Source organism: Salvia hispanica, chromosome 3 (assembly GCF_023119035.1).
Source record: "Salvia hispanica cultivar TCC Black 2014 chromosome 3, UniMelb_Shisp_WGS_1.0, whole genome shotgun sequence".
NCBI classification, from domain to species: domain Eukaryota; kingdom Viridiplantae; phylum Streptophyta; class Magnoliopsida; order Lamiales; family Lamiaceae; genus Salvia; species Salvia hispanica.
In genome coordinates, this window is record NC_062967.1 from 19990850 (window position 1) to 20007065 (window position 16216).

Below are 16216 nucleotides of genomic sequence, written 5' to 3' on the forward strand. Positions count from 1 at the left end.
ATACTGAATTTTCGGTATACCGCACTTTTCGGTATGGTATGATACCTTACCGGTAGATTAAGGTACGGTAAAGGTATGGATTTTGCATATACCGCGGTATACCGCATCATACCGCAATTACGGTATGTACTGCAAAATTACGGTATATACCGTTAATAGATATATTTTTTTAATATATATATTATTTATAAAATTATAATATTTATATTTTTAAAACTAAAGAAAGATTAGAAGCATAATTCGTAAAGCAGTAGCAGCCATCATTAATTCATTATTCTGCCCTAATTCTAAATCTCAATTCTTCAATATTTTATATATCAAACAGGTATGATTTGCGGTATACCGCGGTATACCGCAACACGGTACGGCATACCGAAATGTCGGTAAGGTAAAGGTTTTCAAAGGTATACCGAAAAATTCGGTAAGGTATAGGTATGGCATTTAGTCATACCACAATTTGTGGTACGATATGCGGTATGACATTCTCGGTGCGGTATACCGTACCGTGCCATCCCTAAATCTACTAATATTATTTCATTACCTTTTTCCTATATCTTATTTTTCTCATCTTTCTTTATCTGCTATTTACAAATTTCTCCATTTATTGAGGATATGATTTGGTTATTATTGCTTTAATATACAGTACCACATTGTGTAGTGGATAAAATTTGGACTTTGAAGGAAGTTTCTTGACATTAAATAGAAAAAGTTGAGCACTCCATTGCACAAGCGAATGTTAAGGATCAAAATAAGTGTAATACTTAATAAATTGATGAAGTTTGACTTTCATTGATACAGCGAAAATTACATTTGGGTCGGCCGCCATTGTGGGAAAATAAATAAGTTTAGCATCAATTTGAACGACGACTTGATTTCGTTTATTTTTGACCGGAATTAGGTTGATGATGCCATATCATATCTGATGTCAAAGTTGAAGACATCAGCTGCAGGCATGGACAAATTCCGAAACCAATTTTTACTCATTTATTTTCTGCTAATCCGTTCTACTGCAACTGCAAGCGACACCATAACCACCTCTGCAAGAATCACTGATGGAGAAACACTCGTTTCTGCAAACGGAGTATTCGAGCTCGGTTTCTTCAACCTCAACAATTCCACCAATCGCTACGTTGGAATCTGGTACAGCAAAATAAGCGTTCCCACATATGTGTGGGTCGCAAACAGAGAGTCTCCGCTCACAGACAGATTTGGCGTGTTAACGGTGACGGCGCCCGGCGTCCTTGCTATTCTTAACAGAACTAACAGCACCGTCTGGTCGTCGGCGCTTACGACTCCAGCCCCAAATCCAATCGCGCAATTGCTCGACTCCGGGAATCTCATCGTCAAAGATGCAAACGATGATAGATTTACGTGGCAGAGCTTCGATTACCCCTGCGATACCTTGTTGTCCGGAATCCGCCTGGGGTGGAACTACGTCACCGGCGTCGAGACCTACATTTCGTCGTGGAAGAGCGACGATGATCCCGCGAAAGGCGAGTATTCGTCGCACGTGGACCCCACCGGATACCCGCAGATGTTATTGAAGAAGGGAGATATCATCCAGTACAGGATCGGGCCGTGGAACGGGCTCTATTGGAGCGGGGCCCCCGACACGAGCAACGACCCGACCTACTACTTGTCGCTGCAGATTTTCCCCAACGAGGTGCGTTATACAGAGGGCATCATCGGGGACTCGGTCTTATCGATGTCGAGGCTGAATCCCAACGGTGAGGGAGTGCGCTCCACGTGGAACAATCGGACAAATTCGTGGGCATCTTACACCAACTTGCCGGTGGACAACTGCGACAATTACGCGCGGTGCGGTCCACACGGCAGCTGCAATGCGGGTACCTCTCCGTCGTGCGGATGTCTTGACAGGTTTGTGCCGAGGGATCCGGAGAGCTGGGGGCGTGCGGACTGGTCGGATGGGTGCGTGAGGAGGATTGCGTTGAGCTGTGCTGGGGATAAGTTTTTGAAGTACTCTGCCATCAAGCTGCCTGATACTCGCAACACTACTTACAATGTGGAGAGGAGGAGCCTTGCGGAGTGCCAGTTGGATTGCTTGAGGGACTGTTCGTGTGTGGCGTATACTCAGCTCAATATCAGTGGAGACGGGAGTGGTTGCTTGTACTACCATGGCGACTTGATCGATATCAGAGCTATGGCTTCGTCCGGCCAGGATCTTTATATTAGAATGGCTGCTTCTGAGCCTGGTGGTAAGTAAGAAGCTTCTGATCAACAAGATGTGAGATAGATTAGTTTTGATGATTGGTTTTATTTGATTGAAGATGTGTCGAGCACGAGCAGCAATGGCGGAAATAGAGGGAGAACAAGAACTATAGTTATAGCAAGTACTACGTCGGTAGTGGTGATGGTTTTTGTGTGCCTAATCTTCGTTTATGTTTATGGCCGGAGGAGAAAGAATGATACAAGTATGAACGATGAAGGTATGTATAGTTATGTGTTTAAGTTGTGTAGATTCTGTGTGATTGAATTTGATGTTGATGTTGTGCAGTTGTAGGGCTGTTCAATGCAACTCATGTGAAAGAAGGGGAGCTGCCGTTCTTTAGCTTGCCTACGGTCATGAAAGCTACTGATAATTTTTCAAACAAGAACAAGCTTGGTGAGGGCGGATTTGGACCTGTTTATAGGGTAAAAGATGCTACTATTTCTTTGCAATTTCAAGTTATTTGTATGGCATAGTTGGCATTTCACATTTTCAAAATGGTGTTCAGGGCATGTTGGAAGACGGGCAAGAAATTGCTGTGAAACGCTTGTCAAAGACGTCGAGCCAAGGAGTGAACGAGCTGAGAAATGAAGTGATGCTGATAGCCAAACTTCAGCATCGTAATCTAGTGAGGACTCTGGGATTTTGCGCTCAAGGAGAGGAGTACATGTTGATCTACGAATACATGCCTAATCATAGCCTCGACTTAACGTTATTTGGTGACAAACTTTTTCCTAACTCTAAATATAAACTCACTTTGGCTCTCTTCTAATCATACATATGTTTGGACAGACAAAGAAAAGAGTAGGCTCCTTGACTGGCAAAAGCGCTTCGATATCATCAACGGAATTGCTAAAGGGCTACTATATCTTCATCAAGATTCGAGGCTGAGAATCATCCACCGCGACCTCAAAGCTAGCAACATATTGCTTGATGCTGATATGATTCCCAAGATATCTGACTTTGGATTAGCTAGGAGCTTCGGAGGAAACCAAACAGAAGCTCAGACGCGCAGAGTTGTTGGAACATAGTAAGAAAATCAAGTTTAAATAAATCTGATTTTACTAAACATATGTATCCTAACATGAATTACTCTTTCACAGCGGCTACATGTCTCCAGAATACGCTATAGACGGGTTGTTTTCAGTCAAATCCGATGTTTTCAGTTTCGGTGTTCTGGTGCTGGAGCTTGTTAGCGGCCACAGAAACAGAGGTTTCCTCCTTAAAGACCATAATCTCAACCTTCTTGGACATGTAAGCAGTACTCTTCACTTTTTCTTATTCTTTTAAGTGATTGATCATCTGAAGCAACTGAAACTGTGTGCAGGCGTGGAGTCTTTACAAGGAAGATAGTTTGAGAAAACTAGTTGATCCTTGTCTGGATGAGGCGTTCGACTTGGGACAAGTGGAACGTGCGATCCATGTGGGGCTGCTGTGCGTGCAGAATAGCCCAGACGACAGGCCAAACATGTCGTCTGTGGTGTTCATGCTGGGGAATGAAGTGACGCTGCCACAGGCGAAGCAGCCAGGTTTCTTCACGGAGAGGGACATTTCTATCGATCACAGCTCCAACAGCTCCAATCCGACAGCTTCGCATAATCAACTTACAATCACTTGGACACAAGGCAGATAGGAGTCAAAACTGTTTTTGTACATTGTGTTAATTATTTGGTGTTCTGTAACTAAGAAAGAGAGAGAGATAAAAAATTATATACAGCCATTTATTTGAAATTTTTCATGCTAGGCATCTTAGTTGGTGTCCTGAGATGTTCCAAACAAACAAAGTTTGAAGAATGATGAACATTCAGTTTCTGTTGTGTATAATAAAGTATTGATTGGCATATGAATATAACATTATTTTGATTTCATTATGACATGTCTGTGGTTTCTCGATTTGTGGGTGGTTCAAGAGGTTAATTAGTTCAATTTCGTAACTCAATTTGTGAGTGCACTTCGCAACGAAAAAGGATGTTTTGAGGTGAAGAAAGAAGCTTTGTAGATTACTGAATGATGACGATTATAATGCGAATCAATAAAACGAGAATCTCCAGCTGCGTGTGTGGTCCCTCTTGCGAGCACTATCAGGATCCTCCTCCACTTCGACAGCGCTCTCGGTCTTATCCTGAGGCTGAGCCACCTCTTGAGCTTGGCACCATCAGTTGGTTGGTTCAATCACCTTTGTAGCTGATGCACTCTTGTCTCTTTTGTCACGCAGCGCATTGGATTTTGATTTTTCTTCTTTTTCTAATAATATATGGTGAATTTTGGTGTAATTTGGCCTATAAATTTAAGCATCTATGATCAGCTGAAGAGTAGAGAAGAACAAGGAGCTTTCATCATTAAATGTGTTCCTTTAGAAGTATTATGTCTGAAATCTTACTAGTAACTGGTAAATGATCTAAATCTGTTGAATTAGTTTAGATTATCTGAAATGGAAGAAGATCCTTTGTTAGTCAAGCCAGTGATGTCATTGTGCAAATTTCATTGCACCAAGGAATCTTCTGTCTTACTTATCTTTTTGCAGAGGAAATAGATGAATACATTGTCCACCAAGTGGACCTCATTGCATACACACAGATATTTGATTCATGGGGTGCCCAATTACCACCTCATATGTGGTCTAATAAGCCTTATATCGATGAGGTGACTTGCATTTTTGTGTTTAATAATTTTGGGCGTTTAATGTCTGATAAGTTTATTCTAGGAGTACTTCATAACAAAAGGATAGCGGTGTAGTTTAGTTTTGCAGTGGCTTAACATTTTCATTATTAGTGATTAAAGCTTTTGTTGGTACTCGGTACTCCTATTTGGTAGTATTTCTAAACACCACACTCCTCTTCCTCTTGTCCTATATATAAATGGAAAATTGTGGATTCTTAAATGGCTGATGGGAGGAAACTGTACAAGGAAATGTGGATCCTATTTTCTCCAAACCCAATAAAATTAAAAGCCTCGTTATTGACGAACTAAAACGTAAATCTACCTACGAGAAATTGAAAACAGAACAGCAAGCAAACATCAGCAGATAATCTAACTCAGAGATCAACTAATCTACACTAACATGCAAGGACGGAGCCAGAAATTCCATACAGATGGGGCAAAAGTATATATAAAGATATTTTAAGAAGTAGAGAAGGGGCATATATAGAGGATATTTCAAAAACATTTAAAAATTAATGATCAAAATAGTATAAATAATTTTTTTCAGCTGGGCAATTGCCCCTTGTGATCCTCATATGGATCCGTCCCTGCTAACATGCATCGCAAACTCCATTCAAACTCAGATCTAAGCTTGAACAACTAAATTATGCAGATATAACTTTGAATCAGAATTGAGCTAAAACTAAACGAAAGCAATGAAAGCAAAAAACATCAGATCCAAAATATCGTGCATTAAAAACTTCATTTCATAAACGATCTTTAACAAACACAACTAAAGCAGAATCCAAAACAAAGATTTAAAGATCGATTAACAAACGGAAAGATAACTAGAGTAGCAACTAGGAGAAAAACATTAAAACAACTGAGTTATGGAAAAGATGAACTAAAAACAGAGTAGAAATTGTTTTGACCCCTCGGGGTGTAAGGAAAACACAAACTACGATGACTTCTTGACAGATCTAGGTCTCTCCTTCCTTGACGAGGAAGAAGAGAGGAAAGTAGGGGTAGAACGATGACTCCAACTGCTACGAACTTGCTTACTCCATGCTACGAATGTAAAGTATGAAAATGAGGTGACTAAAGATGATGATGGTGTCGAACTCTCTCTTGTGTACACTCTCTCTACTATTTATAGGATGACATTGGGCTCAAATCCATAGGGTAAGCCCATCATGTCTTGACATTAATGCCCTTGATGTTTCTTCTCTCTCCTATGACTCATCATCTCTTGTGGTGAACTCCACTTGATCAACTTGTTGTCTAAGCAGGCTTCATTACTTGTCCGCAACTGACCAACTTATCTTCGATTCTGATCATTTTTCGCTTCTTTCCGAGTGATCAAGTTGTTCCTACACTTTGCCGCTTCAACACTTTATAGCCCCTACACACTCAAATTCACCACTTTTTCTCACATTATCAACTATGTTAGTGTAATAAGCCCCTATAAAACCATGCTTGTAACGAGTCTTATCAAGCTCATCATTAAATACTACTCCCTCCGTCCCACTTTAGGAGTCCCGATTTATTATTTTTAAGTATCCCACTTTAGGAGTCCTGATTAGAATATTCTATAAATGATAATATGCCCAACAATCCACTAACCTTTTTTCACTCACATTTTATTATAAAATAATACTCCATCCGTCCCACAATAATTGTCATTCTTTTCCATTTAGGTCCGTCCCACAATAATCGTCACACTTTATTTTTACCATAAATGGTTAGTAGGTCTCACATTCCACTAACTTTTTCAACCAACTCTTCTTTACTTTTCTTAAAACTAGTGCCCACAATAAGAGTGACAATTATTGTGGGACAGAGGGAGTACTATATAAAAGTAGGATCAACATTTCACTATTTTTTCCATCACTTTTTCTTTATATTTGTTAAAATTTGTGCCGAACTCAAATGAAACTCTTAAAGTGAGACAGAAGGAGTAATAATAATGTATATCCCACTATCCATCAATATTGCTTTTCTATCATTGTTTGCTCTCTATTACTTTTTAAATTATACTCGTTTCATTCCATAAAAATATGAACAATAAATATAGCACAAGAATTAAGATAAAATTGATAAAGTAAGAGGGAAGTGGATCCTCCAATGTGGATTAATCACATCAGAGGGTGCTGTGGAGTGAAACACGGTCGTTTTAACGCAAATATGAAATTCCTACTTTTACTTCTTTCTATCCTTTAAATATTTTATTCACTTCGGTGCTATAGTATTTTATTCCTTTTTCTCTTATTATTTTTTTCTTTCGCCTTTTTTGGTTTTTCTTTCTTTCATTGATTAATAATTAGCTAGCGATTTTCTTATAGATAACAGTGCTACTATTTTATTTTTCTATTTGTAAAGTATAGCGTAACTCATTATTTTTGTATTTACATATAACTTATTCTATACAGTACATAAGTTCAAAATTTATCAAATCTTGCAAAATATTTAAATAGTTCTATCACATCGTATTAAACTCGTGTGATTGATCTTGCAAAATTTATAAATTATTTAATATAATTATTAATAGAACTATACTTTAAAAAACATAAATTATAACGGTCTATGTAAGTTATCAAAACTATCAATTGAACTTTATATAATACAATATTGAAAAAATATGGTATTCCTCCCGTACTATAATAAATATCACACTTTTTTTTTCTAATTTATCCCACAAAAAATATTACATTCTTATTTTGGAAAATCGTATCCAACCACCAAACACTAAGCAGCACAGGTGTGCTTGCAAATTTCTGACAACATTGCAAGCACATTTTTGAGCAAAAATTAAAATAACTGAGCATTTTCCGAGCACATCTACATAGCCACAAAATATGTAAAATGATGAATATAACAAAGCAATTTCCAAGTACCATCAATGGTGCTCGGAAGCAAATCCGGCGTGAATAGTGCGGTAGAAAGAAGTAAAACAAATCAAATTTATTTGGAATAAGTACTGTCGTTTTTATATTTTTATGAGTTCTATTAGATAATTACACTATATGAAATAATTTATGTGCTTAGAAAATAATAATGAGTTATATTTCATTACCATATACTCCCTCCGTTCCACTTAAAATGAAATATTTGGAAATCAGGAGAGATTTTATGTAGTGTTATTTTATGAGTTAATGAAGGTTGAGTAAAGTAAGAGAAATGAAAAAATAGAGAGAAAGTTGTTTCCATTTTAACAAACGTTTCATTTTTAATGGGACAGCCAAAAAAAGGAAAACGTTTCATTTTAAATGGACAGAGAGAGTATTTCTCAGAAAATTAAAATAGCAGCACGCTTATCGATAAGAAAATCGGTCGGTTATAGTCAGTGTTTTGAACATATAAAGCCCTCAGGAGGTTGGGCTGTTTTGAACCGGATGAACCGACCGGTTCGACCGGGGCTTGATTTTCAGCAGTTATTTCAAAAATTTGAGTTCAATCGAATTCGAGCCATAGAATTCGTGTATGCAAGTCCAACTCCATTACCTCTCCACCATTTCAATTATTGTGACATAATAATAATTTTATTTATTCTTAAAATCAATAAATAAATTTTCACTTTCCAAAAATGCAAACACATATTTTTATGAAACGAACAATGGAAAATACACATATTTTTATGAAATAGAGATGGTAAATTAATTTCTGAATAATACATACTTTTACGAAACAATGAAAATAGGAGTAGTATACTTCGAGGAAAAAAAAACAAGGGAAAAAGAAAAGGGAGTACTAGTAAACTTTATTACTGGGTACCAACCCGAGCGGTTTAAAGTGAAAGACCCGGAGGCGGAGCTGACTGACATTACCGAAAGCACAAGCAAAAAACAGAGGGAAAAAGCATCACTACATGGCTCTAACGACGAGGCAGCGGCGCTCCTCGCCGCCCGATCTCCAGACCCCTTCTCCCTACTCCAAGGTGGACAAACCGGATAAGCCAGCCGCCGACCAGAGGCTCGGGTGGTTCCTGCCGCTGGTGTCACTGGCAGTGCTGCGCTACATGAGCGCCTCATCCAACATTATTCACGACTGCGACGAGGTCTTCAATTATTGGGAGCCTCTCCATTTCCTACTCTACAACACCGGATTCCAAACCTGGGAATACAGGTCACCGCCCATTTTTATTTTTTGTTTTCAATTCGTTGATCGCTTAGGTTTTCTTTTGCGGCGATTGATTCACTGATCTGTTCGTCTGTTGTTGTGTTTTTTCCTTTCTACCGTTCCTTAGTTGTGAATTGCCTTGAAGGAGATGGAAATATCATTAACATTGACATGTTCTGTTCCATAATTGCTCAAGGATATACGCCATGTCTATAACTGCAACGTCGAATCTCTTTATTATCATACTTAATTTTATCTTTTGTGATTACAGATATTTAAGACTTTTCACTCTCTGTGCTATTGTTAGAGTCAGTGACCGTCTGTTAAAATGTGTTCCTTGGAAGTGTACAAAACTAATCAAAATTTGTTCTGATAAAGAGTGTCATGTTTTACAATTTGATTCCAACATCCTTTATGCATCCTTCTGCAGCTCCCAGTTTGCGTTGAGGTCATACTTGTACATTATTTTCCACAAATTGGTCGGTTTGCCTGCTTCTTGGTGGTTTGGAGAAGAAAAAGTAAGATGTCTCTTCATAATCCCTTCCTTTTTTTATGCTGAACCCCACTTTTTTCTACTCATAGTGACTCTTTTTAATCTAAAAACTCAGGTGAGAGTCTTTTATGCAGTTAGGATTTTTCTTGGTATTCTCTCTGTAATTGCGGATGCTGCCCTTGTTGTGGCCCTTTCTAGAAAGTATGGGAAACGTCTCGCTTCGTATACACTGGCAATGCTATGCTTGGCCAGCGGTTGTTTTTTTGCTAGCACTAGTAAGTGCAATTAATATGACCTGGTCCTTACTCTTCATTATACGCATTTTTGAAGTTTCCACTTCTGACTTAAAAAAAGAAGAGGGTCGATAATGGATATCCATTTACTCCCAAAAATTAGACTCCCTCCGTCCTTCAAAAATAGCAACTATTTCCGTTTTGGTCTGTCCCTTAAAATTATGCACTTTCTATTTTAGGAAGCTTTTTTTTTCTCTCTAATGAGTTGGGGCCCATTCTCCACTAACAATACTTCAATCACTTTTTCTTCTATCTCTCTCTTACTTTACCAATCGTGCATTAAAACCCGTGTTGCTTCAAAAGTTGCTATTTTTAAAGGACGGAAGGAGTAATTGTTTAGATACCACTTTTGACTTATTAACCTAAACAATGCATGTAGCATTGAGGCCTGAATTCTCATCAAATTCTCACATCAACTCATGATTACTGCTGCACATACAGGTTTCCTTCCAAGTTCATTCTCTATGTATGCGATGTCTCTATCATCAGCACTTTATCTCTTCGAGAAGCCCGCAGCTGCAGTTTTAAGTGCGGCCACTGGAGTTATTCTTGGTTGGCCATTCTCAGTCCTAGCATTTCTGCCACTTACAATTTTCTCCCTCAAGAAAAGGTTTTATCATGCATTTCTGTCTGGTGTCATCACTTCTCTTTTTCTAGTGGTGAGTGTAATTTTCCGACAAATTAAACATGTCTAACCAAATTCGTGCTCCACTCTTCATACACCTATTATAAACATTGTCATCTCTTCCAATTTTCTAATTCTTCCATTATTTGATATGGTCTTTACACACGTCCCTTCAAATTCTACAGGCACTATCGGTTGTTGTTGACCAATATTACTATGGAAAGTGGACATCATCCATTCTCAATCTATTGATATATAATGTTTTAGGTGGTGGAGAGAGCCATTTATATGGTACTGAAGGGCCATTGTTTTACCTGAAGAATGGGTTCAATAGCTTCAACTTTTGTTTCATCCTTGCGCTTCTCTTCATTGCGATCCTTCCCATTGTAAAGAAAAAATATGCTCCGGAGTTGTTAGTCATCATCTCACCTGTCTATATCTGGCTAGCTTTTATGTCTTTGCAGCCGCACAAGGAAGAGAGGTAAAAATGAAATTCTTCTTTGACTCAAGTCTTGAACTTTTTAAATTTTCTCAATGTATCCTCTTTGGGTTTGGCTTCTTTTGTACAATCTTTATCCTTAATCTATGCACTTTTTGTCTCTAAAGGTGTTGCATGACTAAGTCTTCTCTTCCTAGTAGAAACACTAATACTCTATCCCACCTCAAGTGAGGCGCTACTTTGGGCATAGGATTTAATTAAAATGTATTTTTAGTGACTAGTGAGTTAAGTGGATAGAATAAAGTAAGAGAGTGAATATAGTAGAGAGGTGAAGAGAGAATAAAGTAGGAAATATAATAAAGTAGGGAGTGTGAAAGTGTTGGTTTTTTCCAAAAAGGGAAATGACTCACTTTTGGTGGGACGGATAAAAAAATAATATAAATCACTTGAGGTGGGACGGAGGGATATATTTTTGTTGTGGATCATTGCTATTTCTTAAATTGGAAAACGCCTAAATACTGCCAAACTTCCTTTTATCTGATTGTCTCCTTATCTTAACGTAAACATTTATATGAAATTCTATGTGTATCCAACTCCTAAACTTCTAAAGCAAAATGGGCAAAGACTCTCTCAGGTTTGTGGATATCTTGTTAGCAGACACTGTATATGATTCGAAGTGAAAGGCGGCTCGTCCGTTTACTCTCGATAAGATATTTGCAATAGAAGTGTAACGTACAGTAGGCATGGTAACCTTACAGAATTCAATGAGAATGAAAAAAGTATTCAAAACTTTTTCCAACAAGGAAAGTCTTGGCCACATTATCGTTCTCTAATAATATACTTTGATGCTCTTTTCCAGGCCTACCATATATGTTCTCTTCACACATGGAATTCCAAAAGATAATACTATAATGATAATAACTTAATAGAAGTAATAATTATTGTATTAGAAAGTAACTGATGCCCATGGAGTAACCTCTGCTCACTTCTTCGTGATCTTCTAACTACCACTTTCCATGATTATCCACTCCACTAGTTCAAGAAAATCGATGCATTCATATCAGTATATAATTGGAAAAATAATTCTCCCTCCGTCCCAATATAGATTTCATACTTGGGTGATGACGCAAGATTTTAGGAGATTTTGTTTTGTGTGTTGAGTGGAGTGAAAATGCTCACTTCTTCGTGATCTTCTAACTACCACTTTCCATGATTATCCACTCCACTAGTTCAAGAAAATCGATGCGTTCATATCAGTATATAATTGAAAAAATAATTCTCCCTCCGTCCCAATATAGATTTCATACTTGGGTGATGACGCAAGATTTTAGGAGATTTTGTTTTGTGTGTTGAGTGGAGTGAAAACATATTTGTATATATAAATGTGATTTTTTCCAAAATAAAGAAATGTGACATTTTTTGTTGGACAAACTAAAAAGGTTAAGTGAGACATCTACCTTGGGACGGAGGGAGTAATTTTTATGATTGCTCTAGTATCTTTTCATCAAATCAGAGAGGTAAAATGTACTTAGCTAGTGTACACTGAATATAGATGACAATGGTGGTTGATGTTTTGCAGATTCCTTTATCCGATATACCCTCTTAGTTGTGTTTCTGCTTCAGCTGTCATTGAGAGCCTTCCTGATTTATTTCGGGATAAGTACAATCCTAATGATCCTTCTCTTCTTGTTACGGTGTGGCTTCTTTCTTCAGAAAACAATCTTCTTATTATTATGATTTGGCTCGGTTGGAGCAGAATCAACTGATTGAACTTAATCTTGATGTGGTTTTACAGATTGCAAAAGCAGTGAGGCCTTTGGTTCTTGGACTCATTTTATGTGCCTCTCATTCTAGGACATTTTCCTTAATCAATGGTTATTCAGCTCCTGTGGAGATTTACAAACATTTGGAACACTATGATGATGTTGGGGAAGGTAGGTACCTCCTTTTACATTCCCTTGGTTTAATCATAGTTTATAGCTACTTTCCCGCTCTCAGTGTATATATAGCCTCAATTTTGATTTAGTTTATTTTCTAGGCTGGACTTGGAAAAAAAAATTCTATTATAGTCTAATTTAGATTTATTTTTTTATAGCATGGACTTTGAGTAAAGTTTCAACTTTCAATTGTAGTCCGCACTTTGAGAAATTGTTTGATTATAGCCGGTAGCAACAATATTGTCAAAGTTTGTTGCATATTTTCAGTCTTTTTATAAAATTCCTTCGTTGATGCTTGAACTTTGTCGACTGTGACAATTCGATCTTTTTGATGTACTGATACTCAACAACTTAGGTTCAGTATTGGACACATTTTGGTGAAACTGTGACAATAGTCGTTCTTCGCTCTTTTCCAGTAAAATTTGTCCTCATTGCTCAACGTTGTCGATTTGTCTTGTAACTGTAGGCAAAGCCCATACATCAATTAAATGAATCTTGCTTTTAAACAATAGGAAATGAGCCACAAACTTGACATTGTTGCTGACTATAATTTAACAACCTCTCAAAGTTTGGGCTATAATTGAAATCTCAGAATTCAGGCTATAAAATAAGCTAAATCAAAGTTGAGGTTGTAATGAACTTTTTTCAGTGTTTAGGCTATAAACTATAACTAACTCTTTACTCTATCCAGCCATCATTAGTTCCCTTCTATTTTAAAAAATCATTAGTGTATCCGAACTGTGGGCCTGGATTGCTATACTTTTGGCCTTAGCCTTTTTAGGCCGATAGTTTACTAAAAAAGAAAAATGAGCTCTTAGGGTTCTAACCCTTGACATAATCTTTTTTTATAAAATGTTATCTTTCTGTCAAATGCTATTTGCTTTATAAATCTTAAAGCTGGACTCAGTTAGTGTTAGTATTTTTCTAATATGATAGTAATATAGCCCGAGAGTTTTATAAATGTGGCTTGCAATTTGGCAACTGTAGACTAAAGACGGCGTATTTAAAGCTAACACCCCTGCTTCTTTTGTACGGGGTACCACATTAGTATACATAGTGAGGATTCTCAGCATAACCCATAGATTATAACCCTATTAGGCATTGACAAGATTTACAAATATGCACACTTGCATTCTCTGTTATATCCTGGATATTCTTTGATATAATCTAGCTGTGTTTGTGCAGTATCTCTTAAAAATGTTATTCAAATATTCCAGGATCTTTCTTTGGTGTTGTGTGTATTTTGTTTACACTTTTCTCACTTTGCCAAAGTTTTGTACGTATTATAGGTTCAGTCCTGTGTGTTGGAAGTGAATGGCACAGATTCCCATCATCTTTTTTTGTCCCTGAGTACATCAGAGAAGTGAGATGGATAGACGATGGATTCCGAGGTCTTCTCCCTCTTCCGTTCAACGTTACCTTGGGTGGCACATCTGCTGCTCCACCCTATTTTAACAACAAGAACCAGGCAACAGATCAACAATATGTAACTCATTCTTCCTGTTTACTAAAAAAATTGAGAATATATATTTTTTCCTAGGATCAATGACTTAACTTTTCTCCATTTCTTTCTTCTAATAACAATGCAGCTCCAAGATATTGCCAAATGCACTTTCCTTGTAGAGCTGCATCTCGAAAGACCTTACATTCCTCGTGGGAGTGACTTGAATACATGGGAGGTCTGAACTCTCGCTCTCTCTTACACACACACGTGCACAAAAACATTATCAGTTATCTCATTGATTGTTTTATTCACAGGTAATGGCAGCAATGCATTACATGGATCGCGAAATGTCACCTCCCAAGTACCGTTCATTCTTTATTCCATATCTCTGGCAGCAGAATAACGTGTTCGGTTTGTACAAACTACTGAAGAGAATATCAAAATCGTAGCCACATAAGCGAATTCTCCCAAGTCATTGTAACACTATAGTGATGAGCAGATCAGCTAGTGTGATCCAAGCTAATTTCCTTTTGACAGCTTATAACTGCTGTCGTCATTGTCTGTCAATCATCATCTATTTCCCTCTAGAGTGCTGGCAATTCCATCGGTTTTGTGAACTGTAGATTTGGTGTTGGTCTTGTAGCTTTGGTTCATGAGGATGGTTCCATGGTTTTACTCCTACACTAGTTGTGGTTATGGAGCTTTCTTTTTCTACAGGAAATTCCTTGATTACACACATCAAGCATCTGTTATTTTTTAAGAATGTTTGCCTACGTTGTAGGAGATGATCATATGGTATAAGAATACATTACTTTGATAACAGTATGGTATTTGATCTATATGCACCCAGTAATTTTCCCTTCATTGATTCTAAGATAGTTCAATTTTATAGCTATCTACCCTGGTTATTTAGCATTTAATTACTTTAATTTGAAATAAATTGGGAACTGTTTCATCAAATAAAATGTGAAAAAGTCTAGTATCTAATTCCAACACCATAAAATGTTTTATTTAACAGCATGATGTATCCACTCCATAAACAAGAGAAGTGAGAGTTTTTTTGTTTGGTAAAATGGCAAACTCTAATCTTGGCAACATGTTTCCTCGGTTTTCGATTAAGAAGGCGATGTTTAATGCATCTGTTGTCATGTTTACTTCATCACGGGCCTTTCGAAGAAGCTCTCCGGTAATGCAGAGACATAGACCTATTTACAAGGCCCCGGACTTAATTGAACCAGTCAAGATATGCTCTCTTGTCAAATGTGAAGGGAACTTCTATTAATAGACACAAATGGGAAAAACGGGAGCATGTATTGTAAGGTTAATTAATTCATACAAAATATTTCACATTTGTTTCATATTGATATAAATTGTCTAAAATTTGTATAAAATATACAAAAAGTTTCATCCACGTTTCCATTTAATACATTATGTCATATGTACATGGATGTGGGTACAAAACAAAAAGAATGATAAAAAAAAAGAAGTGCCAATATAAAACAATGATACAAGCTCCGTCTAAATGACACACTTGAGTAATGTGATATGAGATTTTAGGAGATGTTATTTTATGTGATGAGTGGAGAGAGAAGATAGTATATTTATATTAACGTAAGAAAGAACTCTTTCCAAAAAAATAAATATGACATCTTTTGTGTGATAAACTAAAAAGAATAGCATGACATATATTATGAGGAGGGGGAGTATAACTTTTTGTATAAAACGAAATAATGATGAAGCCTTTTGTATTGGGCAAATTGGCTTAAAAATCGTGAACTTTCATAAAAGGTTGGTTTTTCCCGTAAACTAAATGTTGCGTAAAAAAATCGTGAACTTTGCCGGGTTGTGTAAATTTGTAAGACCCAACCCGGTATATTTCCGGCCAAAACTTATCCTACGTGGTTGTCGGAGTTGTGACTGGCATACCGGCTGTTAATACACAAAACGACGTCGTTATTACACGCACAAAACGACGTCGTTTTGTGTAGTTTCTGATAAAAAA

General features: G+C 37.2%; 2 protein-coding genes across 4 annotated transcripts; both read left to right on the plus strand.

Annotated features, from left to right (window-relative positions):
• The first annotated feature begins 880 nt into the window (after nt 1–880).
• Nucleotides 881–4095, plus strand: LOC125213172 (G-type lectin S-receptor-like serine/threonine-protein kinase At4g27290). Of its 3 annotated transcripts, none has more exons than XM_048113563.1 (7): nt 881–2216; nt 2289–2447; nt 2516–2652; nt 2736–2946; nt 3020–3257; nt 3331–3481; nt 3555–4095. In XM_048113563.1, the coding sequence occupies exons 1-7, from the start codon at nt 923–925 to the stop codon at nt 3858–3860; spliced, it is 2496 nt and encodes an 831-aa protein (XP_047969520.1). In that variant the 5' UTR covers nt 881–922; the 3' UTR covers nt 3861–4095. The 3 variants fall into 3 exon arrangements, with proteins under 3 accessions (XP_047969520.1, XP_047969521.1, XP_047969522.1); XM_048113564.1 differs by having other exon boundaries at nt 2522–2652; XM_048113565.1 differs by having other exon boundaries at nt 2289–2432.
• A 4557-nt stretch (nt 4096–8652) lies between these two features.
• On the plus strand, nt 8653–15053 carry LOC125213175 (dol-P-Man:Man(6)GlcNAc(2)-PP-Dol alpha-1,2-mannosyltransferase-like). The gene is made up of 10 exons (XM_048113570.1): nt 8653–8989; nt 9414–9501; nt 9592–9751; nt 10211–10428; nt 10580–10875; nt 12413–12527; nt 12629–12767; nt 14060–14256; nt 14360–14449; nt 14529–15053. Exons 1-10 carry the CDS (start codon nt 8733–8735, stop codon nt 14661–14663), a joined length of 1695 nt encoding a protein of 564 aa, XP_047969527.1. The 5' UTR covers nt 8653–8732; the 3' UTR covers nt 14664–15053.
• The last annotated feature ends 1163 nt before the right edge of the window (nt 15054–16216 follow it).